The sequence below is a fragment of the Stegodyphus dumicola genome, chromosome 1 (assembly GCF_044657685.1).
Source record: "Stegodyphus dumicola isolate Sdum_Otavi_A_Nest chromosome 1, ASM4465768v1".
Classification (NCBI taxonomy): domain Eukaryota; kingdom Metazoa; phylum Arthropoda; class Arachnida; order Araneae; family Eresidae; genus Stegodyphus; species Stegodyphus dumicola.
In genome coordinates this window covers 24,239,620-24,257,501 of record NC_140768.1, presented here as the reverse complement: position 1 = coordinate 24,257,501, position 17,882 = coordinate 24,239,620, and the positions used below count along the sequence as shown (strand labels likewise).

The 17,882-nt window shown below is 32.3% G+C and overlaps 1 protein-coding gene across 1 annotated transcript in view; it reads left to right on the top strand.

The window, feature by feature from the left end:
• LOC118195979 (zinc finger CCHC domain-containing protein 8 homolog) overlaps nucleotides 1-17,882 on the top strand; it is an 83,661-nt gene that overhangs the window by 41,241 nt on the left and 24,538 nt on the right. The window contains exons 7-10 of the mRNA XM_085813775.1: nucleotides 3,813-3,866; nucleotides 6,771-6,919; nucleotides 15,361-15,414; nucleotides 16,002-16,072. Coding sequence (XP_085669901.1) covers nucleotides 3,813-3,866; nucleotides 6,771-6,919; nucleotides 15,361-15,414; nucleotides 16,002-16,072 — 328 coding nt within the window. The remainder of the gene's footprint in view (nucleotides 1-3,812; nucleotides 3,867-6,770; nucleotides 6,920-15,360; nucleotides 15,415-16,001; nucleotides 16,073-17,882) is intronic.

Genomic DNA, 17,882 nt, shown 5'->3' with positions numbered 1-17,882 from the left:
AACTTGCCGAGATAACAGGCCATAATTCATTGCTCTTATTTTTTCCTTTGAATGAAACATATGGTTCTCAATGATTTCCATCTTGATAGCTGTGTTCCCAGTTCCCATTATGTCATATTGTTCAAAATGATCAGGATCAATCAATTAAGTATAGATATTTTTAAATTCTGATTCTTCTTATAAATCTGAAGTTATTGTTTTGCTTAAATCTGAAGTATTTAAGAATTTTAGAATTCATTTTAATTTTTGAACATTTAACACATTTTAATTCTTTCTCCTTGTCACATAGCTTAGTCTTTGATTGAACATCCATCATAACATTTCCTTTCCCCAGGGTGTTTAATTATTAAGTCATACTTTTGTAATTTAAAAGCCCATGTTATGAGCATGGATAACAAATTTTTCCCAGAAGAAAGATGTATTATCAAAACATGATCCATGTATAAGAGTCAATAAAAAAGATTCTGTTTGCAGGCTGTACAGTCCAAATTTGGTATGTCACTCATACAAATTCACCTTGAGCATTTAGGCAGACATCTCATTGCTTCACCAGGTTGAATATACCCTTTAGGTAAAACTCCCTTTTTTTTTTTTTTCCCTCCCCTGCTTGTAGAAGTCAAACTGCCTGTTACATTTCTCCTTCCAACCAGAACCATCAAACTTTCAAGGACTTTTTAAAGAACCGAAGGAATGAAAATCACATGGGGAAAGATCAGGACTATATGGTGGGTATTTGATTGTTTCCCACTTTAGTGTATGTAACATCTGCATTACAACATTTGGGGTATGGGTACATTTATTATCATGAAACAGAATCACCCTTTTCCACAGTTTTCTGGATGCTTTGCCTTAATTTGACATTGTAATCTCTCTAGCATTTCACAGTACTGTTCCCTAGCAGGAGACGTCTGGATTTTTTAAATCAATAAGCAATGATCCCTGCAAATCAAAGAACAGGGTATGCATCACTTTTTCAACAGGTGGCTGGCTGTTGAACTTCTTGAGATGAGGAGATGAAGGATGACACCACTGCAAGGTCGATGCTTTCGACTCAGGTCTGTAGTGGTGGCACCAGATTTTGTAGCCTGCAACAATGTGCTTCAGGAATGTGTTGTCTTCAGCATTGAAATGCATCAGGTTTTTCAGACAAACAGCCATCCGGTTTGATTTTTGTTTTGAATCTAATGCTTGGGATATTCATTGGCTGCGGACACAGTAGCCTAACTCCTGCCAGATAATACATAGCTTGCTACTGAAGCTTATGTTGAGATCCTTTGTGAACTCAGAAAATGGATATGCAATATTCTGCCCTAATTGCCTCATAACTACCAGCTTTTTGTTGTCTGAAATGTATGTGGTATGCCTTCTAGATCAACTTGCATCTGGAGTTGAATCATGAACAGCACCGAACATAGATTTTGTCCTTTGGGAGCCATAAAAAGAATAACAGCATGATAGTCCTATTTGGATGCATTTGTAGTAGTGTCTTTATTGTTAGTGTTAGAGCATTTTGCGGTACTCTTTGGAAATAGACGAATGCCACAATAATCCCATGCCAAGATGTTAATGCATATATATATATATATATACCTTCACGTCAATGACACCCTAATTTGCATATATGCTGCAGCAATGTTCTCAGACTTAAACTTTTTTATCGCCCCTTATGTATGGTAACAGATTCCTTGCCAAAATAAAATATAAATTTTGAAAAGTTAGCAAGAATGCTAGTGTTTCTCTCTTGGTAGTGGTATACTTTGATTTGGATTAAGTGTTTTGTGAAAATATGCTACTGGTTATCCATTTTGTATAAGCATGGCTTTTAATACAAAATCAGATGAATCTGTGGTGATTTTCAGCTTGCCATCTGCTTCAGGAAATCTCAAGAGTGGGGTTTGGATTATTGCTGCTTTAAGTTTTTCAAAAGCTGTAGTCACTTCTGCTGACTAATTGAATCGGGTCTTCTTTTTTAAGTTTAATAAAGACTCTGTTAGGGGAGCAAAATGTTTGATTAATGTTCTATAATAGGAGCACAAGCCCAGAAATGAGGCCAGTTTCTTTGCTACCTCTTTTGGCACATAATTTTTCATCACAGAAAATTTTAATCTTCAGTTTATATTTTACTCTGTGATATTTTATATCTTGCCGAAGTTCTTTGCCACAAATTTATATTTTGCTGTATTCTCTTTTAAACCTACTTCCTTTAGAAGTGAAAAACTTCATGCAAATCCTTAATGTGCTCATCAGTTATGTTGCTTGTGACTATTATGTCATCTACATACATGAATATCATTTTTGCCAGTTACAGACTTCGAAGTTACATCCATTTCCCTTTAAAATGTAATGGGAGCCTTGAATCAAATAGTATTCTGAGGAATGAATAAATCCTTGATTTGGTTAAAAATGCAGTTTTTGGTATGTGCTCAAGTTTTACGAGTATCTGGAAGTAACCAAACATGGGATCTAGTATGGTCATAATCATTTAATTTTCCTTATCATTTGTTGAATTATTGGTAAGGGGTAAGCTTTATATTTTGTTATCCTGTTTAGTTTTTCGTAATTCATAACGAATCACCAGGCCTTAAAATCAGTTGGAGTAGAGTATTCTTTTTTCTGCATAGTACTACGGAACTAGCATAGGGACGGGACTACTCATGGGGAATATTATTTTGTTCTTCAGCATGTCAGCAGTGTAGTGGTAGGGTTTTGCTCTACATGGAGTGTTATTTCCTGTTTCTATTGAATAACTCACCAGATGTGTTAACTTTGGTGTGTGATGAAATAAATCTGAAAAATTTCTTACCAACTGCTCCAATTTTATTTTTTCACCATGAGGGGAATCCTCCAAGTCCGAATCTAATGGCTCTGTCTGTTTCTTCTTCAAACTATTCATGTCCAACTGTACCAAGTTTTTCTGAAAATTAATTAATGCCAGCTGTTTTTAAGAAATCTGAACACAAATTCACATTTGCCTGCAAATTTCTTAACCCCCCTCAAAAAGTAACACCTTGTGTTGCTTATTTTGAGTATGCACATTAAGTCTCTTGCCCTATGCATTCACAGTGTTTTCCTTGCACTGAAATCACCTTTGATCCTGCAACATCATATAAACTATATTTTCTAATATATATATATATATATAAAATTCCATTAAAAAAAAAAAAAAAAAAAAAAAAACCTACTTTGCATCCCTGTGTCTAGCAAAGTACCTGATGGGATTGTATTCAAGACAATCTGGATATCTGAGTGAAAAATTGTTAACTAGTAGTACCATATTTAATTGAAGCTGAGAGGCATTTTCTTTCATCTGAGGTGACTGATCTCTCTGACTCCCAACACATCTAAGTTTAAATGTTTCTGCTTATCATCACCCAACACCTGCTTTCTTTTACTTAAACATTTTAAGATTTATACTGACAATTGGCATTAGCAGACAAAACATTTTGCTATCCATCAAAACCTTTCCTGCCATAAAATTTGCTAACTCTTTTGGCTGTAAGCTTTCCAAAATCTTTGGTTACACTTTCATCATATTCCCATTAATGAGGTTTATGTGTTGAAGATGTTCTATTTCATTAAGATAATCAAGAACACATCTTCATTTACATTTCTGTTAAATTTTTTAGCTAAGTATTTTTAACATTAAGCTGGGCATAAAATGCAATTTTTAAAAGGTCATTAAAGGGAGAAAAATAAGTCTTATATTTGAGCATAACAAAACTGCAATCTGCAGTAAAGGGATTAAGGCCCTATTAAATTAGTTTATGCAAAATTATTGCTTAAAATTAAAATATTTCACTTATATTTTCTAGGCGTTACCACGTGCATGGGAAGAAGGAAGCTGGGTTCAGACCTGGAAGTATAAGGTGAGGAACTAGATTTAGTATTATAGTTATTGATTTTTATTTAAAATTTTTGTTACTTATGAATTAATATGCAGGGAAGATCTGTGATTAAATGTTATCTAATATATGAGCATCAGATACTTGTTGATGGTCAGGTAATGTTGCATATATGCATGTTATTAGTTTTTTTATATGTAGTTATCATTGCTACTAATTCAAAACTGTAAATTTGAAAAAAAAAAAAAAAAAAAATTAGTAATATATATTTAAGTTGTTGGAATGTGATATGATTTTAAAATAATAATTCTTTTGTGTGCATCTCGGATAATATACAAGATACAGGGTCTCACAAAAAGGATCGGGCACAAGAATATTTTTACTTAATAGGAGAAAAGCTTTGCAGTAAACTAATAAAGAATTTTTTCCCTTTGAATACATATTTTCTTAACTATTTCTTTGTACTGAATAAATTTGGAAAAACAAAATGCTAAATTTAAAAAATAGTGTTTTAGATTGAAATGGAAGAAAAAGATACTACACAATTAATCGAGCATTTTCGTAATTTCTAATTAAAATCATATGCAATAAATGAAGACACGAAATTTTATGAAATAAGTTTGCTTAAAGAAGCTCGGCAAAACTCTAAAAATTGTTTGCTTTTATAGTTTGAATTTTTTTTTTTTTCAAAAATATTTGTTATTTTAATGTCTTTTTGCAATGGCTTGGTCACAAAAGGAAACATTGTTAGAAATTTGCAGATTAGTTATTGATTTGCATCAAAAGAAAGGGAAACCTATTAGAAAAATTGCCTATTTAACTTAATTTAAGTGATTCTAGTTTTTGGTATTATTAAGCGTTATAAGGTACAGAATCATATTCAAAACAAAAAAAGACATGGAAGACCATCTAAGTTATCTCATGGAATTAAACGCTTTATTCTAAGGAATATTAAAAAGAATCCAGGACTGAGTGCTCCTAAATTGCATAACTTCATGAATTATATGGAATATATGTAAATCCAGAAACTGTAAGAAGAGTAATATGATGAAGTGAAATATCTTGTTTGGGTATAGAATGCAGCCTACCCTCTTGTTTTCCTCATTCACGATTAATTAATATGCAAGGAACACAATTTGAAATAGAGTTATCTATTTTTTCATTTAGGTATATAACATTTGTGTATGATAAGTTCTTCAGTTCATTTAGGAGTGAAATGTCTACAAGGGTGGGCATCCTTAATTATATCGGTTTTCATTGATTCTGGAACAATAAGTAATTTCTTACTGTCAACAAATTTATTATAAAATATGCTTAAGGAAGGATTTCCTATTTTTATAAACAATGTTACTGATAGCTTTAACTTCACTTCCATTGTCAGTGAGAGCAATCATTAGTTTGGATCACCTTTATGGATAAAGTTTGGCACATAAAATTGATTGGTGTGACAGTGTTCTTCTTTTTCTTTTTCTTTTTTTTTTTTTTTTACTATTTTGCTTTTGAGTATTATTAACACACTGAGTATTATGACTGAAATTTCATAAGATAAACATTTGGGTTCTCTATGTTTGTTGGGACCAAATTTAGAGAAATGACCAAATCCATCACAGTATAACATTGGGATGTCTGGATGTAATTATTGGAATTTATTGAGAAGCCTTTTAGTTATGTAAAACAAAAAATTTTCATTCTCAACATTCAATTTCACATTTTGAAAAAGAAAAAAGATGGGAAATTTTAACATCACATTTTAAATTTGTGTTTTGTTTAAAATCTTTAAAAAAAAAAAAAAATTCAGGCAATAAATTTAGGACAATTATTATCCAAAGTGGACTGTAGGAATTTTAATCTTTTTGCATTGAATCTAATTTTCGGATTGTGACCTTCTCAAAGCTGTAACATTTGAAAAATTTTTAATGCTTTGCTAATTAAAAATTTTACTCTTAAAATTAATCAGTGATATCTTTAGGACTGAAATGATCTTTAAGTAACTTTACACAGTTGTCTTAATTTTTATCAGTTAATTGAAAACCAGGTGCTACATTTAAAAATCCCCTAGTCAAGAAGGTTTTTAAACAGACAAATTTTTCATTTGAAAGTGAATCATTTCAATCAATATTGCTTTCAAATGAATTCCGATATTTCAGCTCTTCTGAATATGTTTTGGTTATTAACTTGAGAAATTTAATTGATTGAATAATGTATTATTTGACTGTCTAAGGATTTTAATTTATTCATTTTTTTCAATTAAAACTTCTAGATGTTCCTTTAAGATATCACTTGCAACATTTTCATCTGTTAAACCAACATCAATTCTTGAAATTAGTTTAGTAATATTTGCTCTTTCAATTGTTTCTCGCTGTTTTAATTTTTCAAAATTTTAAGAAATATGTATTCAAAGCGAAAGTTATGAAACTAAAATGCTGTCCTGTAAACCTCTTGAAAATGGTTGAACATTTCTAATGGATTACTCTTGACAACATGGAAAACTACATTAAGCACAATCCATAAAATTGAAACATTGATATATGGGGCAGAAACTTTTTCATTTCTGACACCAAATATAATAAAACATCTGTAATAAACATAGAGTTATTACTAAACTGTGATTTATTTACATGAATCAAACTTTTTATTCAATGGTGTTAATAGTTAATTTTTATATTGTTATGGTAGTCCTTGAAAATTTAAGAAAAAAACAGTCATTGAAAGAAAAGTCAGTGATATGTAATGTATGTAAACTATAAAAATTATAACTCTGGCTTTGTGAATGAGAAATAGTATAGTTACTGAGAAAAAGTATGAATTGAATATAACATGAATTTATATCTACATGTAAGATATGGACCTCTTATTATTTAAAATTATTGTATTATTGTTTTGTAGCTTATTGTTTCTGTATTCTTTTTTTTTTTTTTTTTTTTCCAGTGATGATTTGAGAGAAGCTCTGGATTTAAAGCAAAATCAAATTCCTTTGTATGTGTATCGAATGAGACTTCTAGGATACCCACCTGGGTGGTTAGCTGAAGCTGCAGTTGAAAGTTCTGGCATCACTGTGTATGGTTCTGATGGCAATGGTATATTTCAGTTTTTCTTTTCAGTTTTGTTGTGCAAATGAACTTTATCTTTGGAAGCATTTGTATTGTAAAAAGTAAATCCACTGAACTTTTATTTAATTACATTTCAAAATATATATGTAGGTAATTTTAATGCTGCTAAAATTATTATTGCATCCATTTTTAATAATATAAATTTTTTATCAATGAATTATATTTAGATGATTTGTTTTAAAGCTCTTTAACATATGAACAAATATAGCTGATTGCACAATAGACATCATACAATAAAAACATTGTATTTCGAATTCTTTAAATTCTGTATATATCAACCAAAATTCTGATAATTTGTGGCAAGATTTGATTTTTTTAATGCATAAAAAATATTTAGTGTGTTATATTGTTAAAAATAATTTTTGAAACATGAAGTACGTCAGAGTAAAAGTAAACAAAATTGTTAATGCAAAATGCAACAAACTTACATAAACATCTAATTTTTTTTCCCCCATTGAGCAGGATTTATTTGATTTTAAACCATTTTGTGTCAAATTTAATACTTCTGCCATAAAGTAATCCACGTTAGTCAATTTTGATATTTATCGCTTAAATCTCAGGTTATAGAGAGCAATTTTTTACAAATGTTATATTATTTTTTAAAGGCTGAGTGTTATATATGTACAGTACAAAGTTTTAAATCTGGACTCATTGGGACTTTCACAGTTCTGGATTTCAGAAGTTACTGGATTTTAGATCATTAGTTTAAATCAAATAAGTTGGCATATAGAAATGGCAACATTGGCATTTACTGTTTAGGCCAGGCAGAAAAATGTTAAGCTCTGTCTCCACAGGCCCAAAGTAGGAGTCAGAATTTAGAGGTGCCAAAAATTTTAGAATTTAGAGGAGCAACAAGTAGCAAAAGTTAGGTATATTTGAATTTTTAGAATATAGGAGAGACACTGGGCATTGAATTTAGGGGTGGCAAAACTTTTAGAATTTAGAAAGGTAGCAGAATTCAGGACCTGCAGTGGTTGACCAGGTGGCAAAATGTGTATTACCAGCTCTGCCTCCTTTAACCATTCAGGGGCCAAAAATATGATGCGGTGCCAATGGTTTAACATCAGAATACTCCAAATTTGTCCAAAGGTTCATTAAAAACTATAAAATAATTCTGTTTAAAATGAAATAGTAAAATATGAAATTAAATACGTGATGATAAGCTGATGTCAAATATCAACCACAAACAAGCAGGAAGAATGAAGTACAAGTGCAAATGAGTCTCTCACAATAAAGTCTCTATATTCATGCTGTAGCAAGTGAACATAGTTACAGCCCAACAAACCTGTATCTTGCTTGCAAATGTTAAAATATAAATATTCTCATCGGAATGCAAATACTTCACCACAGTACTCCCCCAACACACACACACACACATGCCAAAGGCACGAGGGATCAGTGATACCCAGGGTTAAACTTTGCTCTTCTACTGGAATGAGTAGGTAGTCCGCATTGGAGGTATAATGCCATCCGGTTTTAGTGTAGATGTCTGCTCAGGAACAAGAACCTATGCTACAGTATCTGAAACTAAAAATGCTTTTTTCAGGTGATCAGTGCAGAATACAGAATCTCTTCCTTTAATAAGACAGGTAAAATTTTTATTAGTTCTGTTTATTACATTAAATGATCCATCATACGGGCAAGTCAGTGGTGGTTTTACTGCATCATGTTTCACAAGCACGTGAGTGCTCTAAAGCTAGGTGCAGAAAATACCTGTTATCAATGTGGGCTTATGTAGATACCAATGCTATATCTCTTACTGCCTCACACAACTTCTGTAAAAATGAAATTGAATCAGAAGAATTAGAAACTTTGGTGGGTTGCAAAAATTCTGCAGGAAGATGAATGGTTGTTTTATAAACCATTTCTTCCTAGATCTTCTTTATATGTTGCTCGAAGACTTAGGAATACAGTTGAAAGCTCATTGTCCATTGGATATTATTATGGCACATTACCGCTTGTTTCAGTCAATGATGAAATCTCTCAAGTAATCCATTAGCTGCAGGGTTGTATGGAGAAGTCCAAATTCAGTAAACACAAAGAATTTTACTAAGAGTAGGGAACATGCAGGACTCAAATTACAAGCCTTGATTGGTACTTATGTTAGTGGGAACTCAAAACTTAGCAATCCATTAGGTAAAAAATGCTTGAGTTACAGCTTCTGAGAGAGTGCTATATAAGGAATACAGGCAAAGAAGTAAAATTGTTCGCAGGCGCTTTATAAGCATTTCAGTGCAATAACCGAATAGTTCTGACACAAAGGACGCATTTGGAAGATTTTTTATGTGGTAGAATTGTCGGCCGTCTGGAATGTGGGCGTACCCAACTGGAAATATCAGACGAACTTGGAATTGCCCAGAGTGTCATCTCCAGGCTTTGGCAACGATTCCAAGATGATGGTAATGTGAGTAGACATTACAGCATAGGTCGCCCCAGAGTTACAACGCCGAATGAGGACCGGTATTTGGCAGTTACTGCCAAAAGAAACAGGCGGAGCACAGCCTCAGACCTGTCTCGTCAGCTCTCTTCAGCCACTGGTACGACAATTTCAAGGCAGATCATGTACAGACGCTTAGAGCAGATTGGTCTATATGCTCATAGACCTGTCAGATGCGTTCCACTTACTGCAACTCACTGTCGCCTGCGATTAGCCTGGAATAGAGAGCATGCATTGTGGACACCGCAACAGTGGGCTTGTGTGATGTTTTCCAACGAGTCCAGGTTTAGCTTGCAGTCTGATTCTCGCCGGACTTTCATATGGAGAGCTCCAGGTACCCGTTACCACCAAGAAAACATCATTGAACGACACCGTTATGGTGGTGCAGGAGTGCTCGCTTCGGGTGGAATTATTCTAGGTTCCAGAACTGACCTGCATGTTCAAAATGGAACTATGACAAGACAAATCTATCAGGACTTCATTCTGGAAGAACATGTATGTTTGTTTCAGGGCTCCATGGGCGCAGAATTCGTATTTATGGATGACAACGCCCGTCCTCACCGTGCAAACATCGTAAGCGAATGCCTTCAATCGGAGGATATCACTCGTATGGACTGGCCAGCATTCTCACCGGACTTGAATCCATTAGAGCACGTGTGGGATATGCTTGGCCGACGAGTTCCAGCCCGTCAACCTCCTCCTACATGTCTATCGGAACTTCGGAGAGCATTGCTTTTTGAGTGGTGTAATATCTCCCAAGATCAGATCGATAATTTGATACTCAGCATGCCTAGGCGTTATACGGACTGTATTGCATCGTCTGGGAAACATACAATGTATTAACAATCATACCAACCATGTAATATTGATTTTTTGTAAATAGGTTTTTTTTTTTTTTTTTTGTAATTTGCTCCAGGGAGAAAAAATCGCAATTTTTTAATAATATCAAACATATAGCATCTTTTTTTGCTCTTTACCTTTTGTTTAATAAATAAGCTTTACAAATAAGTCAAATTTGTTTTGCTTCTAACTCTTCCTTTGCCTGAGTTTGCATTATCCTTAATTTATGGACATGAGTGTAGTTACATCAGTGGGAGGTAGCATTGGCTTTGCATGTTTTTTGAAAGTTTGATTAGATCTGGCTTATAACTTATTGTTTTAAGTTTCAAGCATGACTCTAGATTTTTATTTGTTAGTTGACTTTACTTTTTATTATATTCATGCAAGAGAATGCTTGCTTGCACGAATATATTGACCTGAAGATTGTCAGCACCCCATATGCCAGCTTCTTCACCTCACTGTAGCATTGAGGGAAACCAATTCCATGCACCGAATATAAGGGCCTTAACTCACAGGATTTCTTTTAGATCTGTTCACTTGTGCATGTATTTCTGAACCTCCAACTCTTCCAACTTGCCACTCTACATGTCTTTGGTTTTCAAATTCAGCAATTGCATTTGAAGTGATCCAACATCTATTCCAAATGGCTCAAGGTTGATCTCGTGTATTTGTGTTGAGAGGATTTACTATGAACATGAGAGTACTTTTGTGTCTTTTGAATTCCTCGAATCTTTCAGCGAACTCAAGCTTCATGGTTTCTAAAGCTATGCTGAAGTAATTTTTGTCAATAGTTGCATTGGTCTCATCACGATACTGTTTTAGATTTCTAAAACAAAGTAATTTACTACTCGCCATGTATTCAGCAAGAAGTAATTTTTTTCGAAACAAACTACTTCTTGAAGCAAGGCATCGACTGGGTTGCTCTCTCTTTGCAGCTTTAGATTTAGTTCATTTAGTTTCATTGTGGTGTCAAACATGAAGTTGAATTTTTGCAGCCATTTGTCTTCTTCCAATTCAGAATGGTCAATACTTTTTCATTGAAGAATATTTTTATTTCACACAAGCATAAAGCAAAACATTGCTGTACATTACCTCTGGAAAGCCATCACACTTTCTTGTCCAGAAGTAGGACAGAAAACTGGTTATCTGTTTTGTCAGGGAAATCTTTAAACTGTCGATGGTAGAGTGTGTTTGCCAAGATGCTGTTAATAATCTTAATTACCAAGTTCATCACCTGAACTTTTTCGGCCAGAAATGTTTGGGCATAAAGCGTTTCTTGATGAATTATGGAGTGAAAAGTTAGAATTTTGGGGTTTATTTTCTTCTGAAGAATTGCTGTTACTCCTCTATGTATTCCTGTCATACTTCTGGCTCCATCAGTTGCTATAGAAACAATTTTATTTATATTGATTCCATTGTCTTCTAGGCATTTTTGCACAGCATTTGCTATATCTTTTCCACGAGTTTGCCCTGAGAGCGGTAGCAATCCTAGCAGTTCTTCTTTTGGACCTTGAGGGGACATATATCTGACAAAAAGGGTAACTTGTGCAGTGTCTTTTATGTCTCAAGATAATAATCTATAGCAAGTGGGAAAGCAGAAGCCAGATGAATGTCTTCCACTTGCATATATGTAATATTTGAAGACATTTTAGCAGTTCCGTCTTGTATTGTTTTTGCAGATAATGGCAAATCTGATTTTTTTTGCTTTGTTTCTAAAGTCACAAAACAGTTTTTTACATCACGTATAAAACAATCTTTAACGTTCTCACCATATGTGAATGGTTTTCCTCTTTTTGCAATTTCTAATGATACCCCGCAAAGCTTGTCAGGTTTACCTTATTGGAAGATTGCGCCCAGTTCCTTAGCATAGAACTTGACTTTTTTTTTTTTTAAGAGCTCTTCAACAGCTTTTACTCGTGCATCACCAGCTAGATATTTATCAGCAAACTGGGTATGTTTTGTAGTGATATACATATCCAGTTTGCAGCACAGTCGAACGGCCATTTTTGCTGCATATGAATGCAAACGACTCTCCAATCCTGATTGAATTCTCAGTTTTCAATTTCAGTTCTCTTTTTTTAGCAGATGCCATGCTGGGGCAGAGCTGAGAAAATGAAAGATAAACATGGTCATAGTCTCATCTCTAAGAACAAAACATTAATTCAAGTAAAAACAATAGGTGCTTAAAATATATAACTTCTCATTTTGTAGGGTTTGACAATAAATTATTAATTTTTTCATATGGAACTTGAGAGCCACAACTTTACATCAAAAAAACCGCAGATTGCCTACCCCTCCCCTAGCCAAATCAAGTGTTGAGAGAATATCTTTTCCAGAAAATATTTGTGTACAATCTTGAATATGCAGTATAGGATACTGGTCAGGAATAGTCATAGCATATAGGCAGCAATAATCGTCACTAGGGTGCCAGTCACCATTAGCTTTATGGACCATGTGTAGATTGCTGGCCCAAGGGCTTTTGGACAGTGAAATGATTCTGTGTGACATAAGAAGTTCAAATGCTTGACTTGACACTTGGAATTAATCTGGTAACAAATGACGAGTTTTAAAAAACTCAGGAGGACTTTTAGTTTCAATACAATGGAAAATTGTTGAATTCTGGTTATTGTTGGCTACATTAGATGGATTAGTGAGTTCGGGATACTCAGCTAGTAATCTTTCAAATTTAGAATCACCAAGAAGTACAGATATCTTCAACAAATAGCCAAGTAAAAATACAATGTAAATTTAAATTCAAACTAAGCCATATAGTGCTAAATGTAGGAATTTATTGCCATTGGCAAATAAAACCAAATTTTGGGAAGGCCTAGGACACAGAGCATACTTTTTTGATAATACCAGTATATCTGGATGAGTATTAATGAAGTATTTTGTTTTCAAAGAGGGGTTGGGCAAGAGATACGATTCCCTAACGGTCGCTATTTTGGCCAGAAAGCAGTTATCCTATATGTTTCCCTTTTGGTGAAAGGAACAGGCGAGGAAATATCAGTACGAGTGCTGAAAATTACTCTTATGACTGTGAGAATTATGACCCAAGGTAGAGGTCAACTCACTAACTTGTTTACTCAGTTGTGCTACCTGGAGTTCCAAATGAGTAGTAGCAGATTCACGTTGTTCAGGGGCCACAATAGCTATATTCACATAAGGATGAGATACAAGCTCAGTAATCTTATCAGCAATCATAGCCAATTTACTGAAATCATCTTTGACAAAAGCAGCTAAAATATATTGTGTTTGGCTGCAATCACACATCGGTTTCTTTCGGAAGAACAACTGTTTGGAACAATTTTTTTGCTTTGTCAGAACAGCCAGTCACCACAGATCACTTTGGGGTTAACATGTAAAGGGGAAACTGGTTCTCCATTACAAACAAGCTGATAGCATTGGAAGCTGCTAGCTCATTGGTTGAAAACAAACAACTTGCAATTTTTTTCGAAATGAAGGAAAAATTGCGCATCTTTTTTTCAGTAGTAAACCAAGCAGAAAAATTGTCCAAAACAGTTGTTTGTATGAAACAAATGCATGTGTGATATGGGCCTTAGGAAGCCTTGAAAAGCCACAAAGATCTTAGTGTGCTTTAGCAGGTATAACCTGCTAAAGTGTGCATATGAGCCAATAACCGAGAAGAGTGTTGGTCGCCAAGCTCTAAACCTTGTAACAGAAAATGAGTTTTCGAGATTTTGCTTTCAAAATGCACTAAATTAATCTTTGTTTTACTATACCGTATTTTCCAGTAGCTTGAGGTTTTAAAATGATATCACCAACAGAATTAAGTATATCAAAATCTACAGCAGTAACAACGTGGTTAAATTTTGTTAAATCTGAAGTTATGCTGTAAAAGGAAAACTTTAATTCCAATCTGACAAACCATAAGGCAGGGCTTGTTTTCCAAAGAGGCAATAATTTTAGCAAAACATGCAACATGTGTCCTTGCCACTGCACTTTCAGCTGCAATGTCATCAGCAGAATTTTCATTATGTAACATAACCAGCTTCGTACAACTATGTATTACAAGTGTTAATACCAAAACATAATGTAAAAGGATAGTAAACCTATCACACATCCATATCTATTAGGGACACACACTAGAATGAAAATGCATATCAATGAAAATATAAAATATTCACTATATAAAAGAATATTGTACCCATTAATATAGGAGAAAAATCAATTTCAGTGAATCAGTCCTACCTGCATTCTGAAACACATGATAACCTGGGAAAAAATCCAATATCAGCATCAACACACTGAGTAATAAGTACATTCACTGAAACATTCCAGATTTATAGCTCCACAATTTAATCATTTGCACAGATACTGCTGCCATTGAATCTCAGTATTCACCTTTTTCTGGCTAGAGCACTTCACTCTAGCCATGCATAAATGCTGCATTTTTCTTGGTCACCAAATCTGGTGATGGTTTAGTGACATAATACTCCAAACATGCCAGAAGGTTCATTAAAAAGAAAACTGAAGACAGTAAACAATAAAATTAACTTTAAACCTTTTAAAATTAAAAAGTAAAATATCTTTTAAAATGAAAATGTTTAAATCTTTTAAAATTAAAAAGTGAAATACAAAATTAAATATATGATGATAAGCCATTGTCAAATGTTGGCCACGAACAAGCAGAAACAGTGAAGTACAAGTGCAAGTGAGTTTCTTAACAAAAAGTTTCAGTCTATATACTTGTGCTATAAAGAGTGCACACAGGTACAGTGCAGCAAACATGGATACTGCATGCAAATATTCTCATTGGAAGTCAAATACTCCACCACAATGCTTTAACATCATGACAATGTCTATCAAGGCATTGTAATTGACCACTGTGTGATCCTTAGTGAGCAGATGTTTAAAAATGACATGCAGAAGGGGAAAATCCCATTTCTGACATGCCTGCATTCTTTTGGTATTATATTCTTTGTTCCTAGACTAGAAAAAATGAGAAAGATATTTTATTATTTTATTTATTTATTTTTTGGCTTGTCTTCCAGAGATCCAGGTTTTGAATATCACTTTATAAACACAGATTTCGGAATTTGTTCCATATGTTTAATATATATATATATATATATATAAGTTATTAAATGCAATGTAAATTCATTTCTAGTTGTCGCAGAAGAAAATTGTGAAGATGGTGAAGTAGATACTACAGACATCAGAAGTAATTATTTGAAAATTATATTTGTATGAACATTCTCTAAGTTTGTAAATGTATCCTTTAGTTTTACATATTTTTTGAAAGTTATATCATGTTTTTAATGAATAAATAATTAGTTTTTCTTTTTATGGAAGTAAAAATTTTTGCTTTTGAATGTCTTTTAATAATTGAAATTGGAAAAGGGAAATGAGCATATTTTTTTATATTGAACAGAATAACTAAAAATTGCATATTTAATGTATTTGCGGCTTTTCATGTAGCTTGTGCAAAGTATGTGTGTTATCATCAAGTTATTTTACAAATATACTGATGACTTTAAACATTTTTATTCTTCTTAAGTTCTTACTTTTTTCTTATCTCAGCATTATAATCATAATTCCTCATATTAGACAGTATTTCATTTCTCTTTAATAGCTGTTCTTAATATATTTTACTATTTAGAGATAACTAACGAATGTATATTCAGATTTTTTTTTCCAGAATTATATATCTGTTTTTATTTTCAGTGATAAACTAATTGGTATTTTTAATGTGCATGCAAGCATACATTTATAAATTAATTTTATTAATAGTTTATTTTTTTTTCACAGTTCAGTATGATCCTGATAAACTAATTGATTTTCCTGGATTTAATGTTCCACTTCCTCCTCATTTTGTTGATGTAAGTTTTCTATTTACTCTGATGTTATGTAATATTAAAAAAATTATTATTGCTTTTCTTTCATAAAATAAGATAGAAAAGACAATATAGGTAATATAGGATAAATGAGACTGAAAATTTTAACCTGAGAATTTTATTTATTGACACTTTATAAAGTGATGTTAATATTTTTAGCAAGGGATAAAATTCTATATGTTGCAAATAAAGACAGGAACACAAGAAAATATTATTGTCAATTGAAGAAAAATTGTTTATTTCTTTTGCACAAAAGCCTTTGGTAGCTTGTTCTTTAGCTATAAGATTCAAATAAAACAAAGCATACAAATAAAAAATTCAATAGCAAAACAGAAATTTAGACAAGAAAAATTTTAAATACTGTGAAAAAAGTCTCATGTGATCTTAAGTTTCCCAATAACATTTGAACAGAGAACTCAGTGCAAAGAAAGAGCTGATCACCTTCCACGAAACCAAAATAGAGGAGAGGATACTCAGGATTATTAGTTGTCTTGCTCAAGTGGAACTTAAAGTGAAAATCTGTGATTTATCTTTGATATTAAAAAAGTGTATAACTTGATAATCTAGCAAAATGAATCATTTAAAAAGACAATTTGTTTGAGTTTTCTAATAACAGTTCAGAAAAAAATTTATTCGATGCCATTAATATAGTAAGTAAAATAAATTTCTGATACTGTGTAATATACTGATGCAAAATTTTTAATTTTGATTACTTCTGCTCACTATCATCTGCATCCCAAATAAAATCAAATTATGATGATTAAATTTTGTTGTAGCCTAGATATTTATTATATTTTTTATTTATATGATGATGCATTTTTTAGCATTTTGTTAGAATAATTTTTCCTTTATATTCATAAAAGAAATGCACAAACATATGCAAGAACTTTTCTAATAAAATTTTCTAAACTTTTAAAATAAAAATTGAATTTTTGTTTTTATTCAGTAGTGAGAATTTAGTTCTATGAGTTAACAGCAGTACATACTGTTTTTATCTTAAGGAATATTTCTATCATTTGTGTTATTTTTAATAGTTTTGAAAAACATTTTTGATGCTAAATTCTGCTTCAAAGGGCTGTATTGTAATCTGAAGTTTCCACAATTCAAACATAATTTTTTAATACGCATTTGCTTTATTCTGGCATTGAATGATAATGGTTGACTCACTTTTTTTTTTTTTTTTTTTTTTTTTATGTGTGTGTGTGTGTTTGTAGTATATATTGCATAAATTCTGCAGTGTGTAATAAATTTTGCTGCATTGAAAGTGCTTTCAGTCAGCCATCTGATTATTATAATTTTGCCTTTGTCATATTTACTTTGTAAGCACAGCCATTCTTATACGGAGAATAAATAGCACTTAGTAATAGATTTCATAAATTTGATGGTATATATGTGCGTAACTACAAAGAGACTGTACTTCTTTGCGTAGAGGAGCCAATTATTTATGTTTATTCAAAATTATTAATTAAGGCTGTCATATATTAATGTTGAACATTTTGCTCAAACTGCTAAGCAGTATTTTAAAGGAATTTATACATATATAGCATTTTTAGAAATTATCATGATACTGAAATGATTGTGGTTGTTATATTCATTTTAATATTTGTGACTCAATTAAATTTTCATTTATAGTTTTTAATATTGTTAATGCAGTGCGAAAAATGTAATTTTAAAAGCATAAAGTTAAACTTTTCATTTGTCCTTAATGTGGTAAATATTAGTATTACATATACTTATAAATTAATATTTTTAATAGATTTTAAGTTTTATATCTGTTAGTTTTCTACGTTTCAGT